Source organism: Mixophyes fleayi, chromosome 1 (genome assembly GCF_038048845.1).
Source record: "Mixophyes fleayi isolate aMixFle1 chromosome 1, aMixFle1.hap1, whole genome shotgun sequence".
NCBI lineage: Eukaryota > Metazoa > Chordata > Amphibia > Anura > Limnodynastidae > Mixophyes > Mixophyes fleayi.
The window spans coordinates 194112550-194128997 of NC_134402.1; the positions used below are offsets into that span (position 1 = coordinate 194112550).

The window sequence follows — 16448 nt, forward strand, 5'->3', positions numbered from 1 at the left end:
ATTACCCCCTGCATCAGGGCAGCTGCTACCCACGTTGGGGTTTCTGACATAGCTAGGGCGTTAAGTCTGTGGCTGCGCCACCACAGAAGCCACACCGCAGTCAGCACAGAGTGCCCCTGGGTCCTGGTGCTCACTAGGCAATTTAGTGTTACACTTGGAACAATTATAATATTTTACCCGAGGTGCTTTACCCTTAGCAGACATTTTAAGACAATACCGTACAGCCAATAAGAAAACAGGCAAACACACAAAAGATAAGCAGATTATACTAACTGATCTATGACAAGGTCAAAAGATAGTATCCCTTTATGACTGTTATATGCGAGATCAAAAGTATCTATACATGTAATATACTATGCCCCAAAAATGTATATGCATATCACAGTGTTCTAATACATCACTATCTAAAAATAGGGAGTATATAAACAAAAGTTTGGGTACTTAGCCTTCCTGGACTAAGCAACAGAAGTGTCAGGACTCACTAGGATGAGTGGGATCCTTCTATTCTGCCTGGGATTGATGGTACTTCATACAGAGGTGCGGAATCTAACAAAGTGGAAGGTTTTCACCAGAGGTTCCCGCAAGGGAATTTGGGCTTGGCCCTCTAGGTGAGTTCCCAGTGAGCAGCGATAGTGAACCGAATACAGCGGAGAATGTGGGCAATAGATGGCCACAAATGAATAGGAGTGCTGAGTGACGCTCAGGGATAGTCCACAGAGAGATAATAGGTGATTTGCAGCACTGTCGAGAAGCTTGTTAAAGATGAAATAAAATGTCTACTTCTGTCAGCAAGAGCCATCCGGCTCTCCGTCTGACAGCTGCTCTGTATAGAACTGAGCACACTCGTCCCTAAAGAAATGAATAAAATAAGAAATAAAAGTAAAAAACCTACTACAGTGAATATAATTCACTGCCCAAAAAAAAACAAAAAAACAAGCCCAACTCCTTTGGGCACCTAACAAACTGAGATTACAGAGGGTTTGCAGGGGGAGGGGTCTGTTGGCAGCTCACAGAATTAACTAGTTAAGTGCCAACTCCTCATCCCCCTCACACAACCCAATGGTAAGCAGTGTCCCCCAGATGGATGAAAGAGAAATAGTGTGAGCGCTTAAGCAGCTACACATTTGCTAGGGTAGCTTCATTCATATTCTTGTATCCGTCATTGGATCCTCAACTAACAGCTAGGCAGAGGAACCATTAAGACACAAGTAGCAAAAAAAGCAGGCATCGATGCTATAACAACTGGTCTTACATTTCAGATATCAGTTTATTAGGACCACAAGATAAAGTCAAAATTTAATAAAAAATGTGTCTTAAGTTAATCTTATGGTCTAAAAACACAGTATTTACTGCTTTATATATAAAAAAGGTGCGCTACTATTGTTAGCGACAATGTTTACAGATCTTTTCTTCAAAAATCATCATTTATTTATATAGTGCCACTAATTCTGCAGCGCTGTACAGAGAACTCACTCACATCAGTCCCTGTCCCATTGGGGCTTACAGTCTAAATTCCTTAACACACACACAGACAGACACACACAGACACACACTAGGGTCAATTTGTTAGCAGCCAATTAACCTACCAGTATGTTTTTGGAGTGTGGGAGGAAACCAGAGCACCCAGAGGAAACCCACGCAAACACGGGGAGAACATACAAACTCCACACAGATAAGGCTATGGTCGGGAATTGAACTCATGACCCCAGTGCTGTTAGGCCGAAGTGCTAACCACTTAGCCACTGTGCTGCCCATACACAATGTAACCAGAATACTGTGTCCAATTCTGGAGGCCATATCCCCAGAAGGATATAAATAATACATTAGAGACTGAACAAAGAAGGTTAGAGACTGAACAAAGAAGGGCAGCTAAAATTTTGCAGGGCCTACATAACAAAACTCACCCGTAAAGACTAAAAGATCTTAATATGTATAGTTTGGAGCAGAGAAGGGAAAGGGGGGACATGATAGAAACTTTCAAATATATCAAGGGTTTGAACAAGGCACAGGAGGGAAACATTTTTCATAGAAAGAGAAGTATTAGAACTCGAGGACATGCACTGAAACGGGAGGGAAGTAGGTTCGGAGGAAATTTAAGGGAAAAAGTACTTCACAGAAAGGGTAGTGGATTAGTGGAATAGCCTCCATCAGAGGTACAGTACAGTAGAGCAGTTAAAACATGCTTGGGATATACATAAGAATATATTTATAATGAATGAAAGATCAAATAAGGTTTGAGGTTACCATAGGTTAATAAAACAATGGGCAGACTAGATGGGCCAAGCGGTTCTTATCTGCCATCAAATTCTAAGTTTCTATTACCCAATTAGAACAATATTCAGATCCCTTGATGTAACTCTGTCTGCATCAATATCATGGACTGCAAGAGACCACTGTATATTTATTACATAAGCAAACAAGCATAAGTCATGACAGGGCAAGGGTGACTTTCTAAAACTAAATTTACACCAGAATCAAAAAAAAAGTTAGGCATACTTTATTATGAATGTATAATAGTGACACAGACATGGAGAAGGAGGGACAGAATAGAATACTGCTATATAAGCCACATAACAATTTGGGTATTAATATATGTTTTCCTTACCATCCCATAAAGCAGATCCAAGGCTCGCAGCCTAATAGACTCATCCTTATCGTCCAGACACTGCAGGATTAGGTCTTTATGCGACTGTACAGACTTTGGGTGAGTTTTCAAAATCTTTGACATAGCTAGTAATCCCAGGTACTTCACTGCCAACAAAGAGCAGATTGTCAACCAGATTCAGGGAAACACTTTTAGAGGGAAGAAAATTGAACACAAACGCATTTGCCAAAAGTTCACAAGTTCACTTACAATTCTGGTCAGAGTCTTCTATAAGAATACGTAACTTCTGAACACAGAGCTACAAAAAAAAGAGATTGTTCAAAATAATTCAGAATAATGTTTTTGCTATAATTAAAGTTAGCTGGTAACAACTGGAAAACTACCACCAATATCAAAAACACATTGTCCAAAACAGTGGTGATCGTGTGTATTTACACAGTGATATGTATTTAGTATTACTAGAAAAAAAATATAGAATGTTAACTCACCTGAATACTGGCGCTGTGATTGGGCATCCCTGATGACAGCGATATCAAAACTAAATACAAATATTACAAGACTTAATTTGAGTGTGCACATTAACTTGTACTCTTCAATTGTTGCCAATACACTGTAGCTTAAGTCACCAGCAAAAGAACTTTTTACTATATTAACAAAAATTATGTTACAGAGAAACTATAATCAATAAACAAACTGAAACAACTAGATATAGATGTATGAAAATTGTTTCATATACAGGTTCATTTCAATCGACAATTAGTAAACCTCACACCATGCTCCCAACTTCAATACAAATGGAAATGTAGGAGTTGGTTCAGCAAAAATATTCTTCTGCTTTAACTTTTAAGTACTCCATAGAAGTTTTTTTGTTTCAGTTTATTTTTACTCCCTACCACTTTAACAAGAGCAAGTGGGCCTCTTGTTTTAAACACACTTTAACGGGGGAGGAAAAATTATTTCTCAAAACTTTACTCACTATTGTATTTATTTTCAGATTTAAGAATGTAACTTAAAATAATGGAAGGTGAGAGTTCCCCACAAATAGATTCAGAAAAATTAACCTTAAAATACAAAAGTCCTCTTTTCTCTTAGATACGTTCATGTGCTTTGTTGCTGGCCAACCTCTCTCCTGCACATCATAAAGGAATAGAAGAGTATCTGGCTTTTACAATGTTGAAATCCTGTCCAAGCAGAACTTTAGTGATTGGAGTACATCAAGCAAGAAAAGCAGGTGTGCGTCATCCAAGATTTGTACTTGTGTTAATGAGGGAATATCCTGGTTAAGGTGGAGTCCCAACACAACCTTGGGTTTGAAAGATAGCTTGGTGCACCGCACTACACAGTTATTATGAAATATCAAGAAAGGAAGATTTGCACGAAAGAGCCCCTATCTAAGAGAACCTACTGGCTGAAGAAATAGCAAAGAGAAAAGCCAAGTCTTCAAAGAAAGAAATTTGAGCTCAAACGCTGTAAGCTGTAAAGCCAACAGAACTAAATTGAGGCCACATGGTGCTAGAAGTAATATACGGAAAATAATGAATATGGATAATGCCTTGTCTGGACCTCTGGGATAAATGCCAATTTTATTTGAAAATAAATCGACATGGCAGAGATCTGAACCCTAAGGAAACTGCATCTCATGCCACTACCAAGATAGCCCTGTAGAAAATTAAGGATGTGTGACAGCTTAAATGATGGAATGTATAATCTATTGCGTTCGCACCATAGACTTCCATACTCTGCCGAAACCCATTTCCTGGCTTTTAGCATAGACTGGAAAACTTTCAGAGAAACTTTTGTGGCATCCCAGTTTCATCAGCTATGCCGATAAAGACAGACAAGCTAAAGTCCTAGGGGTATATTTACTAAACTACAGGTATGAATGAAAAAGTAGAGATGTTGCTTACAGCAACCAGTCAAATTCTAGCTGTTATTTTGCAGAATGTTCTAAATAAATGACAACTAGAATCTGATTGGTTGCTATACATAACATCTCCACTTTTTCAAACGCGCAGTTTAGTAAATATTCTCCCTAGTGTGAAAAAGGTCCCTGAATTACAAGGTCCACCAAAGACATGATCCTGATAAACTCTTATCCCTTGGGTGCTCCTGGTGCCTCCCTGATGTATATATGCCACAGCCGTAGCCCAATTGGATTAATCTGCCTTTCAGGAGGGACCGAGTCTTTGTCAGAGTGCTTCTTAATGCTTTAAACTCTAGTACATTTATTGGAAGCGTTGACTCCTCGCGGGAGCTTAGCACCTGTAGACAAAAATGCAAAGTTACTGCTCCCACATGTTGTAAGCCTGGCGTACATCTTTGCAATGTTTCAGTCCCAGATGTGAAAGGGTTGTCCACTTTCAGCCACCACAAGAGGGATTGACATGCTCGGGACCACAGGCTGATATAGTGTGTGGTTAACCGAAAATTGCACTTGGACCACTATCATGTCATTCTGAAATGAATGGAAGTGCTCATATTTTCCCCAATAATTTCATGCACTGGAAAAGAGGATTTATGTACTTACGTTAAATCCGTTTCTCTGATTCTGTCTGGGGGACATTGCTTACCATGGGTTGTGGAGGGAGCTTGGGGAGTTGGCACCTAACTAGTTAACTTTTAGTACTGCCGACAGACCCCTCCCCTCTACAATCCCCCTGCCCCCTCTTGTTCAGTTAATTAAAAAGCCCAAGGAGAAAAGGCCAGTCAAACAAGAGCACACAGAAGAAAAGCAGAAGGGAGGGATCGCAGTGTCCCCCAGACGGAATCAGAGAAACGGATTTAACGTAAGTACATAAATCCTTTTTTCTCTTTCATCCAGTCTGGGGGACACTGCTTACCATGGGGACGTTCTAAAGCAGCCCCCTTAGGGTGGGACTACACTGAAAACCCCACTCGTAAAGCACTACGAGCGAAATTTGCATCCGCAGATGCAAATACATTAAACTAATAACATTTTGTAAAGGTGTGGACAGAGGACCAGGTGGCTGCCCTGCAAAGCTGGTCTGCAGAAGCCCCATTTTCTCGCTGCCCACGACGCCCCTACCGATCTGGTGGAATGGGCTGTAAGTCTCTCCGGCACAGAACGGTTAGCCTTTATGTAAGCTTGCCCGATGGTTGACGTAATCCATCTTGCAATGGACTGTTTTGAGGCAGGCCAGCCTCTCTTATTAGCATCATAAAAGGACAAACAGAGAATCAGTACGTCTAATCTGAGAAGTTCTTTTGACATAAATGCGGAGAGCCCTAACCACATCTAACTTTTCCATAGACTGCTGATCCGAATGGGAAGTAGATGAAAAGACCGGAACTACAATTTCCTGGTTCAGATGGAAAGCCGAAACTACTTTTGGAACGAAGGAAAAGAGGGTTCTCAACACCGCTCTGTCCTCGTTGAAAACCAGATATGGTTCCCGACAAGACAGAGCTCCTAATTCTGAAACCCTACGTGCAGATGCAATAGCCAAAAGAAAAAGGACCTTCCAGGTCAACCACTGCAAATCTGCCACAAGTAATGGCTCAAAAGTAGGCCCTTTAAGCATATCCAGTACCAGGTTGAGATCCCATGGTGCTGTAGGCAGAACATAGGGAGGCTGAATATGCAAGACTCCCTGGAGGAGAGTACTATTATCTGCTAAATCCGCTAATTTCAGGTGAAAAAATACTGAAAGTGCCGATACCTGGACTTTTAGGGAACCTAACCGAATCCCTGCTTCCAGGCCATCCTGAAGGAAAGCCAACAAGCGAGGGAGACGAAAGGAGGGCGAGTGACATGTCCTATTTTCGCACCATCTGATGTAGGCTCTCCAAATCCGGTGATAGATGCGAGCTGAAACTGGCTTTCTGGCTCGCATCATAGTGTTCACTAGACTGGAGGAAAAACCTCTAGCCCTCCAGAGGCTGGCTTCAAAAGCCATGCCGTTAAACTGAGCTGAGGTAAATTCTGGTGACGGAAGGGACCTTGCAGAAGGTCGTCTCGAGACGGAAGACTGAAACCCTGCCCTTCCGCCATAGAGATTATGTCCGCATACCAGACTCGGTGCGGCCACGAGGGAGCTATTAGAATTACTGGCAGACCGCCCTGCCTTACTAGTCTGAGTACGCGAGGAAGCATGGGAATCGGAAGAAACAGGTATCCCAACCTGAACTCCCATGACATCGTCATAACGTCCACTGCCATCGCTAAGGGGTCTCTTGCCCTTGCGCAAAACCTGTGAACCTTTCTGTTGTGTCTGGAGGCCATGAGATCTATGTCCAGAAGACCCCACCTCTGAACCAGAGACTGGAAAACTTCCGGATGGAGTGACCACTCCATCATCTGGTTTCGACTTAGGTATTCCGCCTCCCAATTTCTTATTCCTGGAATGTATACTGCCGATATTGCTGGAACATACTGTTCTGCCCAAACCAGAATTTGAGCTGCAATATTCATTGCAGCTGCACTCCTGGTTCCTCCTTGCCTGTTGACATATGCCATGGTCGTGGCATTGTCAGACTGAACTCTGACAGGGTGGCCCTGGAGGAGGGACTGGGCCCTGGAGGAGGGACTGGGCCCTCCGGAGGGCCAAAAGAATAACCTTCAACTCCAGCACGTTTATTGACAGGGCCGATTCCTGAACTGACCAAAGCCCCTGGAGCCGGAGGTGCAGGATTACCTCCCCCCAACCTTTCAGGCTGGCGTCCGTCGTGGCTATGATCCATGACCACGGAGCGAAGGACCTGCCCAGTGTCATGTGATCCTGAATCTGCCACCACTAAAGCGATTCTCTCGTCCTCGGAGATAGAGAGATCCTCTGAAGATCCAAGCGTAGGTGGGATCCTGACCATTTTGTCAAAAGATCCCACTGAAAACATCGAGAATGGGCTCGACCGAAGGGGGATAGTCTCGAAGGAGGCCACCATCTTTTCCAGCAGCCGCATGCACAAGTGCATTGAGGGGCTGGGAGAAGACAAGACCTGAGTTGTTATGCTCTGAATAGAACTGATCTTCTCGACAGGAAGGAATACCCTTTGCTGGCTGGTGTCCATAATGAGCCCTAGGAAAACCATGCGTTGACACGGAACCATCTGGGATTTCTTTAAATTTATTAGCCATCCATGGCCCTCAAGAACCGCCAAGGTGAGGGATAAGTGATGACGTAAGCAATTTTCTGTGGAGGATTTGATGAGCAGGTCGTCCAAATAAGGCACGACCTGAACTCCCTGAAGGTTAAGACATGCTGCCATTACGGACATGATCTTCGTGAAAACCCTCAGCGCTGTTGAGAGGCCGAAGGGGAGGGCCCTAAACTGACAGTGGAAGGATCCCACCGAGAATCTTAGGAGGGACTGATGGTGGATCCAAATGGGAATGTGGAGGTATGCTTCTTTTAGGTCTATGGACGCCATGAACTGATCCTTCTCTAAGCAGTTTATCACCGACCTTAGGGATTCCATCCGAAATTTGTCCACCCGTAAGTGCACATTGAGGCCCTTTAAGTTTAGGATGGGACGAAAGGAGCCGTCCGGCTTCTTGACCAGAAACAGGTTTGAATAAAACCCCTGTCCCTTCTGCAAATCTGGGACCCTGCAGATAACTCTTTGAGAAACAAGAGAGGCGACACAATCCTGTATCGCCTGCCTTCTTCATGGATCTCGGGGGAGCGGGGTCATGAAGAAGCGATGTGGAACCGGGCCCAGCAGGTCTATCCTGTACCCCCCCTTGATATAATGCCCCGAATCCAAGGATCTTGGGAGGACGCTGCCCACTGTTCTTGAAACAAAGACAGACGTCCCCCCACTGGCGCCCCTTCCAGGAGAACAGAGTGGTCGTCAGGACGCAGGCTTCTCCTGGGTCTTGGAGGCCTGGCGCCTAGCTGCAAACGAGGATCTCTCCCCCCCCCCCCCCCCCGGCAGAGGAGCCTCGAGAATTGGGCTGTCTGCCTCTAAAGGACTGTCTTCTAGGCAAGGAGGTCCCCCGAAAGGGCTGACGAAAGGAGCTGACCCGAGGGTTTCGGCTCCTGTTAGGGAATACCGGCAAGGAAGTGCTTTTGCCCCCACGTTGCCTGCGAGATCAGGGTATCCAATTCCGGGCCGAACAAACCTGCTGCAGAAAAAGGAATGGCTTCCACTGACTTTTTTGATTCCGCATCTCCTTCCCAGGATTTCAGCCATAACGTTCTTCTTGCTGAAATAGATGCAGCCTGAATAGAAGAGGATGCAGCCGCTGTGTTCTGGGCCACCTAAAAGGTACCCCGATGCCTCCTTCAAATGCAGAGCCAGGGGAAGTAAATCAGAGTCCTGTAAGGCCTCTGCCAGCTGGTCTGCCCATGCTTCCCTAGCTCTAGCAACCCAAGCTGAAGCAAATGTGGGCCTAAAGGAAGAACCCGCAGCCGCAAATTTAGATTTCAGCTGGGATTCCACTCTGCGGTCATTGACGTCCTGCAGAGATGCAGAACCAGGAGCTGGGAGTAAAGTGTGCTTGGCCAATCGGGCTATTGGACTATCCACTTTTGGAATACTCTCCCAGCGAACCACATCTTTCTCCTACAATGGATACAAGGAAGAGAACCTTTTGGGAACAGAGAACCTCTTAACAGACTGTTTCCAGGCTCCTTCTGCAATATCCTTAAGATCTACGGAAGGGGGAAAACGAATAGCCTTTCTTTTGGCCTTCTTAAAGAGACTTCTGTCTCTAGGAGTAGGATCCTCCGGTTCTGGGAGGTCCAACGCCTGTCTTACTGCTAAAACCAAATCATTAATAAATTGGCTTTTAGAGCCCTCTTCCTGTCCCAAAGTTTGAACCTGGTCAGGATCAGAATTAATTTCCCCCTCTTCCTCTGAGAACTCATCAGAGTCTGACAGGACCATAAGAAGATGATCAGATCTAGGCCTCCTTCTTTTTAGCAGGCGGAATGTTTGGGGATTCAAGTAACTGGTTTAGTTTATCCAAACCCTTTACAAATGCTGCAGATCATGCCGGTTCTGTGGGAACAGGGGCTTGGTGCGTTTGAAAAGAGGAAGGTCCTGGTATAGACGTTCCAATAGAACCTGTGTTAACAGGGAGACCCAACTGTGTACTAGTATTATTAGCCACCGAAGTTGCCACAGTAGATAGCAATTGATTGGATTGAAAAACCATCTGTGCTAAAGCGGAAAGTGACTGTGTCAGGGAGGTCACCCAGCCCGGTTCCTCCGTCAGTGGGGCTGAAATATGCTGGGTTTGCGCAGACAGAGCAGAGCGCCAACGGGCCCTTCTGCCCACAAGGTAATTTTACACTACATTTAGAACATGTAAAATATTTTGCAATAGGGCCCTTTCCCTTATCTGTCATTTCTTAATAAAGAAAGGCACACCAAACACACAGACTTAAACTGTTAAATTTAGCTGAGTAGAGAGAGAGGTATAAATGTGTGGAGAGAATAGTGTAACAACAAGTAATCAACTAATCTAGATATAAAAGTTGTACTTGTAATTATCTTAAACACAAATAATACTTAAGCAAGTAGGAGAACTATGATATAACCCCTACTAGCCCACTTGTACACAGCAATACAGAGTATGTGTTTAAGTAAATCAGATACTTAGCCCATAGGCCAAACAGGGGAGAAGTCCAACAGCAGTATCCTGGTGCCTGCTCCCTCAGATCTGTTCCCTCTTCCCGGGCTTCTCCTTGGTGCCAGAAGACTGGGATAAACCATCTCTCTCTGGAAGGAGGGGGGAGCTCTATGTTTTACCCCCCCCCCCCTTCAGTAATGCTGTCTCTGCAGCTGATTCTGTGGTCCGTATAAAAGATTAAAAAAATGGTTATGTGGCAGAGTAGTGGAGACCTCCAGGGTTGAGGTCTCTGCAGCGGATGATACCCGATGCCCCCTCCTATGTATGAGGGGGGGATCCTGGTATAGCCCCCTTCTCCTCTCCTCCGTAACACCGCTCTGACCCGATCCAAGATGGCCGCCGGCATATTAACTATCCGATAACCGGCGCTCTATGCCTGTAATGGCAGCGCCAGTTATCGGGGAGGCTCCAGGAGTAACAGCGGTCCGTGAGACCGCTTGTCACTCCTAAATCAGGCACCCATTCTCTTCTGTCCCTGTCAGTGAGAGCCGCTGGCTCTCATCTGACAGGGGAGTGCCTGCGCTGCTCAGCTGTGAGTGTGTTCTCTATAGTAGAACACACTCCAGCATTGCCACCTGTAAAACAAATACAAAGAATAAAAGAAAATGAAATAAAATAAAAAATAGAAAAATTACATTAAGTACTAAAAAACACTGCCCAACTCCGTGGGCACCTTGAAAAAAAAACTGAACAAGAGGGGGCCGGGGGATTGTAGAGAGGAGGGGTCTGTCGGCAGTACTAAAAGTTAACTAGTTAGGTACCAACTCCCCAAGCTCCCTCTACAACCCATGGTAAGCAGTGTCCCCCAGACTGGATAAAAGAGAAAACCAATTTTCTCTTGCAAGTTAGGCCAGATCTAACTTCAGGGGTGAAGTGGTCTTTTATGGCACGAATATTCTTTGGAGACCAATATCAAAGAGAAGGCCAAGAAACACCTGAGGAAAAGCCTCAGGTGCCTTCCAAACTGGGATAAGTGACAGAGAGAAGAAGAGCTTTGTATGAGCCATGTTCACTCCAAACTGACTGAGGCCCAGTCACAGCTGGATTGTGGTGGGCTTTCCTCAGTGAGGTAAAGCCTGCTTAGGAGGATGTCCCACTAGACTGGGGATGCACCTACCCCCCTGGTCAAATCATGCAATGGCCACTGAAAATCAGTTGTACACTGCCTATGCAGTTCCTAGCGAGAATGATCTTTATCCAATAAGTGTTGTCACCTGACCTACCCTGTCCAAGTCCTCCCTCTATAAGATGCTAGGAGGAGAAGAAGAAAACATCCCCCAATAGGCTCCAGAGTGAGACTATAGTAATCACCTGTAAAGCACATGCCAGTGTCGACAGTTATTATTCCCTCTGTCCCCGCTGCCAGGGATCTCTCTGGAGCCCTCCCCGAAGCATGGCATTGCGACTGAGGCACTGAAATGGTTGCCTCAGTCTACATAATTACAAAGAAAACTGATCGCGAGTTGCTACAGCCACAAATAAAAGGGATATAAAGTAGATCGGTAAATAATTTAATGTGTTGTATTTATTAACATTTAATTATATAATGCCAGCATAATCTTTAGTGCATTAAAATTGGGAACAAACACAGTAATAAAACAAGATTCATTATTAACAAACAGAAAACAGTAAGAAGGTCGTGTTCACTAGCTTACAATCTATAGGACATTTATATATAGTGATGTTGGTCAAAAGAAAGGGGCAAATTTCTTGTACTTGCTTTGTCAATAGGAACTGGGACCTGGGTCTCACTAAAAAGAAATTTCAATATCAGGTTTAGTATTTATTAACATTTATATGCCATCATACTCTCCTACTTGTGCCAGCAAGTATGGGTAAGTGTATTAGCCACATGGTTGCTTTCCCTGAAAACAGAGACCATTTGCAGAAAGTTCATAACCATTTCAAAATAAAAAATAATTTCCTACATTACAATCTCTGTTTAACTGGTGGTTCCAATTGTTCTATTTACTTACCTGCTATAACAGTGTTCACACATTCATAGAGGAGAGACATTGCAGATGTACTGTTTGGAAACGGAAAGATGGAAGAATTAGTAAAGTGGAAAATATGAGTCAAAGCAGGTAGAGAACATTAGAGATAGGTGTATTTAAAAAATAAGATAAAAATATAAATAAAATAACGCTTTCAAATAAGTGATTATTGCTCTAGCACAGGGGTAGGCAACCTGCGGCTCTCCAGGTGTTGTGAAACTACAAGTCCCAGCATGCTTTGCCAGTAGATAACCAGCAGATAGGTGGCAAGGCATGCTGGGATTTGTAGTTTCACAACACCTGGAGAGCCACAGGTTCCCTACCCCTGCTCTAGCAGCTCAATATCTCAAAGCGTGGGGACTACAATCAGTCTAAAACATTTGCAGTGAGGTACCAGATGAAACTTCAGCTTCCAGACATAGAGACACTAATTTAAATTAATAACCCTTCTTTTAATAATTTTAACGTCTAAAAATATAGCACAATATAGTACACTGGGGCAGAGACAGAGGTGAACCATTAATCTTTGCAAATTGATGCATAATATATAGGCATTCTAAAAGTAACTTAATGATAGTAATAATTTGCTTCTAAATGCAACTTTAGTAATTAACTAAAAAGTAAAATAGTGCAGGGGGAAAAAAAGCCAAAAGAAGAATTGCTAAGTAACAGGGACATTGAAATAACTTACCTGTGTATTAAGTTAGTCAGAGGCTCTATCAATTTCTTTCCCAATCTTGGTTCCAGTGGAGTAAGTGCCCCAAACTACAGCAAATGCAAAAAAAAATATATAATTGACTCAAGCAGTGTGGTGATCCCTAAAAAATAAAATGTATGCCCAAAAAGTTTTCCATTGTACTGTAATTTAAAAACTTAAGTTTAGCAACAACAACATTCAGAATAATGACACTAGTGGCTAAATTTTGCATAATTAGCTACTGTAACACTAAAATTTACCGTTTATATATTTTACAGCTACCTTTCATTGGCCGAGCTATTTGGGACTAACATTGTTTGGAGGACTTTCCTGATAATGAAACAGCAGCATTCATCTTGAAGAACTTGGAGAAGGTGTGGCCAGATCTTACAAGATGGGGCAACCACCCAAAGCACTTTAAGTTGCAAATCTGGTACGAGAAAGTATTTCACAACCAAAAATAGGAAAAAAAATAAAACAAAATAAAACAGAACACAAAACATACATCACAAAGAAAAAAAGATCTTTGATTGCAACCCTCAGTAATAAGTAAAGCCCAACACAAAAGAGTACGGTCTCAAAGGATGGACAAAAGCGCAATAAAAGAGTGCACCATAGAATGTCTCATGCAAAAATAAAAAAAAAAAACCTGAAATTATCACCAATTGGCAAGGGAAACAGATCAGAAGAAAATTCTGACCTAATTTAAGATAGTCAAAGAAAAGCTCATATTCAGTCCACCCTGCAAAAACAGGAGCCAACAACTGAACTTAAAGTTATTCAGCTGTAATTTCTGTTCATCACACCAGAAAAGGCACCCATACCATTCAGTTAATAAATGAGTAACTGAAACCATTCCATTTAATAATCATGTTTCAATAGCCACACCATTAAAACCAAAGAAACAACATCCATGAGCTCAGGACTAAATAGTTTGCCCCCCATTTAATGTGAGGAACATCTTGTTGGTAGTAACAGTAAAGTTAAACTGTCCACCTTGCCATTTGTAGTAGCCAGCTGTCAAACCAGAACCCCAAAGTACTTCCTCGTTGTTAGGTAAAGCAACTCTACATAAAAAAAGGGAGAAATCATTCTGATTTCACTCAAGAGCTGCATTTTTCCAAGGCCATAGAAGAGCATACTGAAAGGAGAACATATATATGTTCGTGGATGTACAGGACAGCCTCCAACAAAGACCACTGTACCCCATAGCAATCATGCAATACTGGAGCATGGTTTGGTTAGGAGAGAAATTTCTGAAGGGATCAAACTTTTGTCTCCCTCAGCAAAGTACACACATTGTGGACTAGTGCTGAAAATCTGGCAAAGCAAAATCATGAATTGGGCTCTGAAGAGGAGAAGGCTTGCCACTAATAAATATTGTATGGCTAGTTGACAGCTCCTGAGAAAGAACTTTCATCAAGATGCAGTCAAGGACATAACCATGATGAAGATCCATGGGGCTGACAAGTGACCAAAGTGAAAAACCAGAACTGATAACTATCTCCCTTAAAGTATATGCAATGCAAACCATGATAAGCTATCAAATTAGAGACGTGCAGGCGTGAAGTCTTCATATACAAGAATTTTAGAAACTTCTCTTGACACCCCCCCATATTGGATCACCAACTTAAACAATTCCATATTAAATTGCTCCCATGGAAGGTGTCAAAAGCTTTGGGGTTCAGCATAGAGAAAATGTTAGAGTAGAAGCTCTGACATCTCTGGTATTCAGGAACAGAACATGAGACAACTTCATCTAAAAAATACCGGACAGAAGGGGGGGGGGGGGGGGGGGGGGCTGCTGACTGCATAACAGATGAGGACCACTATTGCATATGCATGGACTGGACAGACAACTCCTGGCAGTTGTGGGAAGCAGCAGGATGTGCACATAGGACCATGACAACCACAAAATATATATAATCCACTAGGCTATACAGGACACAAGTATTGGGGGGGAGGGGGGGGGGGGGGAGGAGAGAAGGCGCATATGAAGTTTGCTTACAAGCGCCATGTCCATGAGCGGACGGCATGGAGAGGAGAACAGTGTGATCCAGATAGGAAGGAAGAAAAAAATTCAAGATATTTTATCTAGGTTGTGCTCAGATTAAGATTGATTGTGGTAGTCAAATGATCCCACCAGAACAAAGGTGATTGAGCCTCTACTCCTGCAGCATCACATGGTACATGAAGAAGAGAGAGAGCAGATGAAATCTAATTTTATTCAGTGACCTGCCTCCCAGAAGGTGGTCTTAATTCACAGCCTGGGAATTTTGTCATTTACATTGATACAATTGGGTCAGGAGAAATTACCTATTATACTGACAATCTGTATCTTATACTCTTGGCACTTAATGAGGTCGAGGCATATGTATACAAAATTGGGGTGATGTCTCTGCATCAAAGACTGCTATGAATTAGTGATCTGCAAACACATAGAACAACATTTCATTTGCAAACCCCTAATCACCATGTACAGGTGCTAGACTTGACAAAAAAAAAAAAGGAGTCTATTTTTCCAAAGAAGGATTTCAAAGCATATTATAAGATACAGACCACTTTAACCCCTTTCAATCCCTCTTAGCAAAGTGCTTCAATGCAGTTAAAAACCGCAAAATTGTATCCAGCCGTGAAAGAGTTAAAAGACTGCAAAATATAAATAGTTATCACACATAAAGTAACTCAAGCTATTTTCTGTAATTTTGCACTCAAGGTGAAGTGCGAGTAGAACACCCTGTGGAGAATCTGTTAATTAGAAGGGAAAAAAAAGTAGGGCAGCAATACTTACCAGTTTGATTATTTTAATTAGGACCCAGTTGTTGGTAGAAGAAGTCATGAGCTTGAAGAATAAGGGCGCCAATGACAGATAATTTTTGGGGTTTCGGCGAGCTAGTTCACAAATGACATTCACTGCTGCAGACTGCACCCCTGGTAAAAGAAGAGATAGGTCACTTGTTCTTACACCACAATATGGATTTTAAAAATGTAAACACCACAACAATGCAAATGCTCACCTGGGTCAGGGTCCTCTAGCTTTTCTTTGAGTCTTGGGAAGGCTGGGCGCAGAGACTCTGGGTACTTCAGAAAAACTTTGTACATGATCAGAACAGACTTTTTCCTAATATATGGCTTTGTGTGGGACATCTACAAGGCATGCAATAAATGTTAACTGTTATTACTGGTCAACAATGATTTTTATGTCAAACGTGTCACTCTACTTTAAAAATACATCACATTCCAAGTATTTATGCCATTTGCTTTCAATTTTAGGCCTCCATCTCTTTTACCACTGTTGGTAAAGTAGAGGTAAAACAATAGACTTACCATGAAATCTACTAGTCTGTTTTTAAAAATAGGCACTGCAATTGTGGGCTAATGAAAGTGAACTTAAGTTTTCAAAGTTAAAAAAAGCTAGAAAATTTGTTTTTTCAAAACAGAAAATGTGCACAAGAAACTTATTTTATCAGATGGAATAATTAAAAGTTCAAGTCGTTCAGCACAGGGGCGGATCTAGATTGTATTTTGTTTTGATTTTTTATTTGGGGGGGGGCA

The 16448-nt window shown here is 42.7% G+C and overlaps 1 protein-coding gene across 1 annotated transcript in view; it reads right to left on the reverse strand.

Moving 5' to 3' along the window:
- AP3D1 (adaptor related protein complex 3 subunit delta 1) overlaps positions 1-16448 on the reverse strand; it is a 150093-nt gene that overhangs the window by 112395 nt on the left and 21250 nt on the right. The window contains 7 exon segments of the mRNA XM_075204709.1: positions 2606-2751; positions 2855-2903; positions 3094-3143; positions 12179-12228; positions 12888-12961; positions 15685-15824; positions 15911-16040. Coding sequence (XP_075060810.1) covers positions 2606-2751; positions 2855-2903; positions 3094-3143; positions 12179-12228; positions 12888-12961; positions 15685-15824; positions 15911-16040 — 639 coding nt within the window.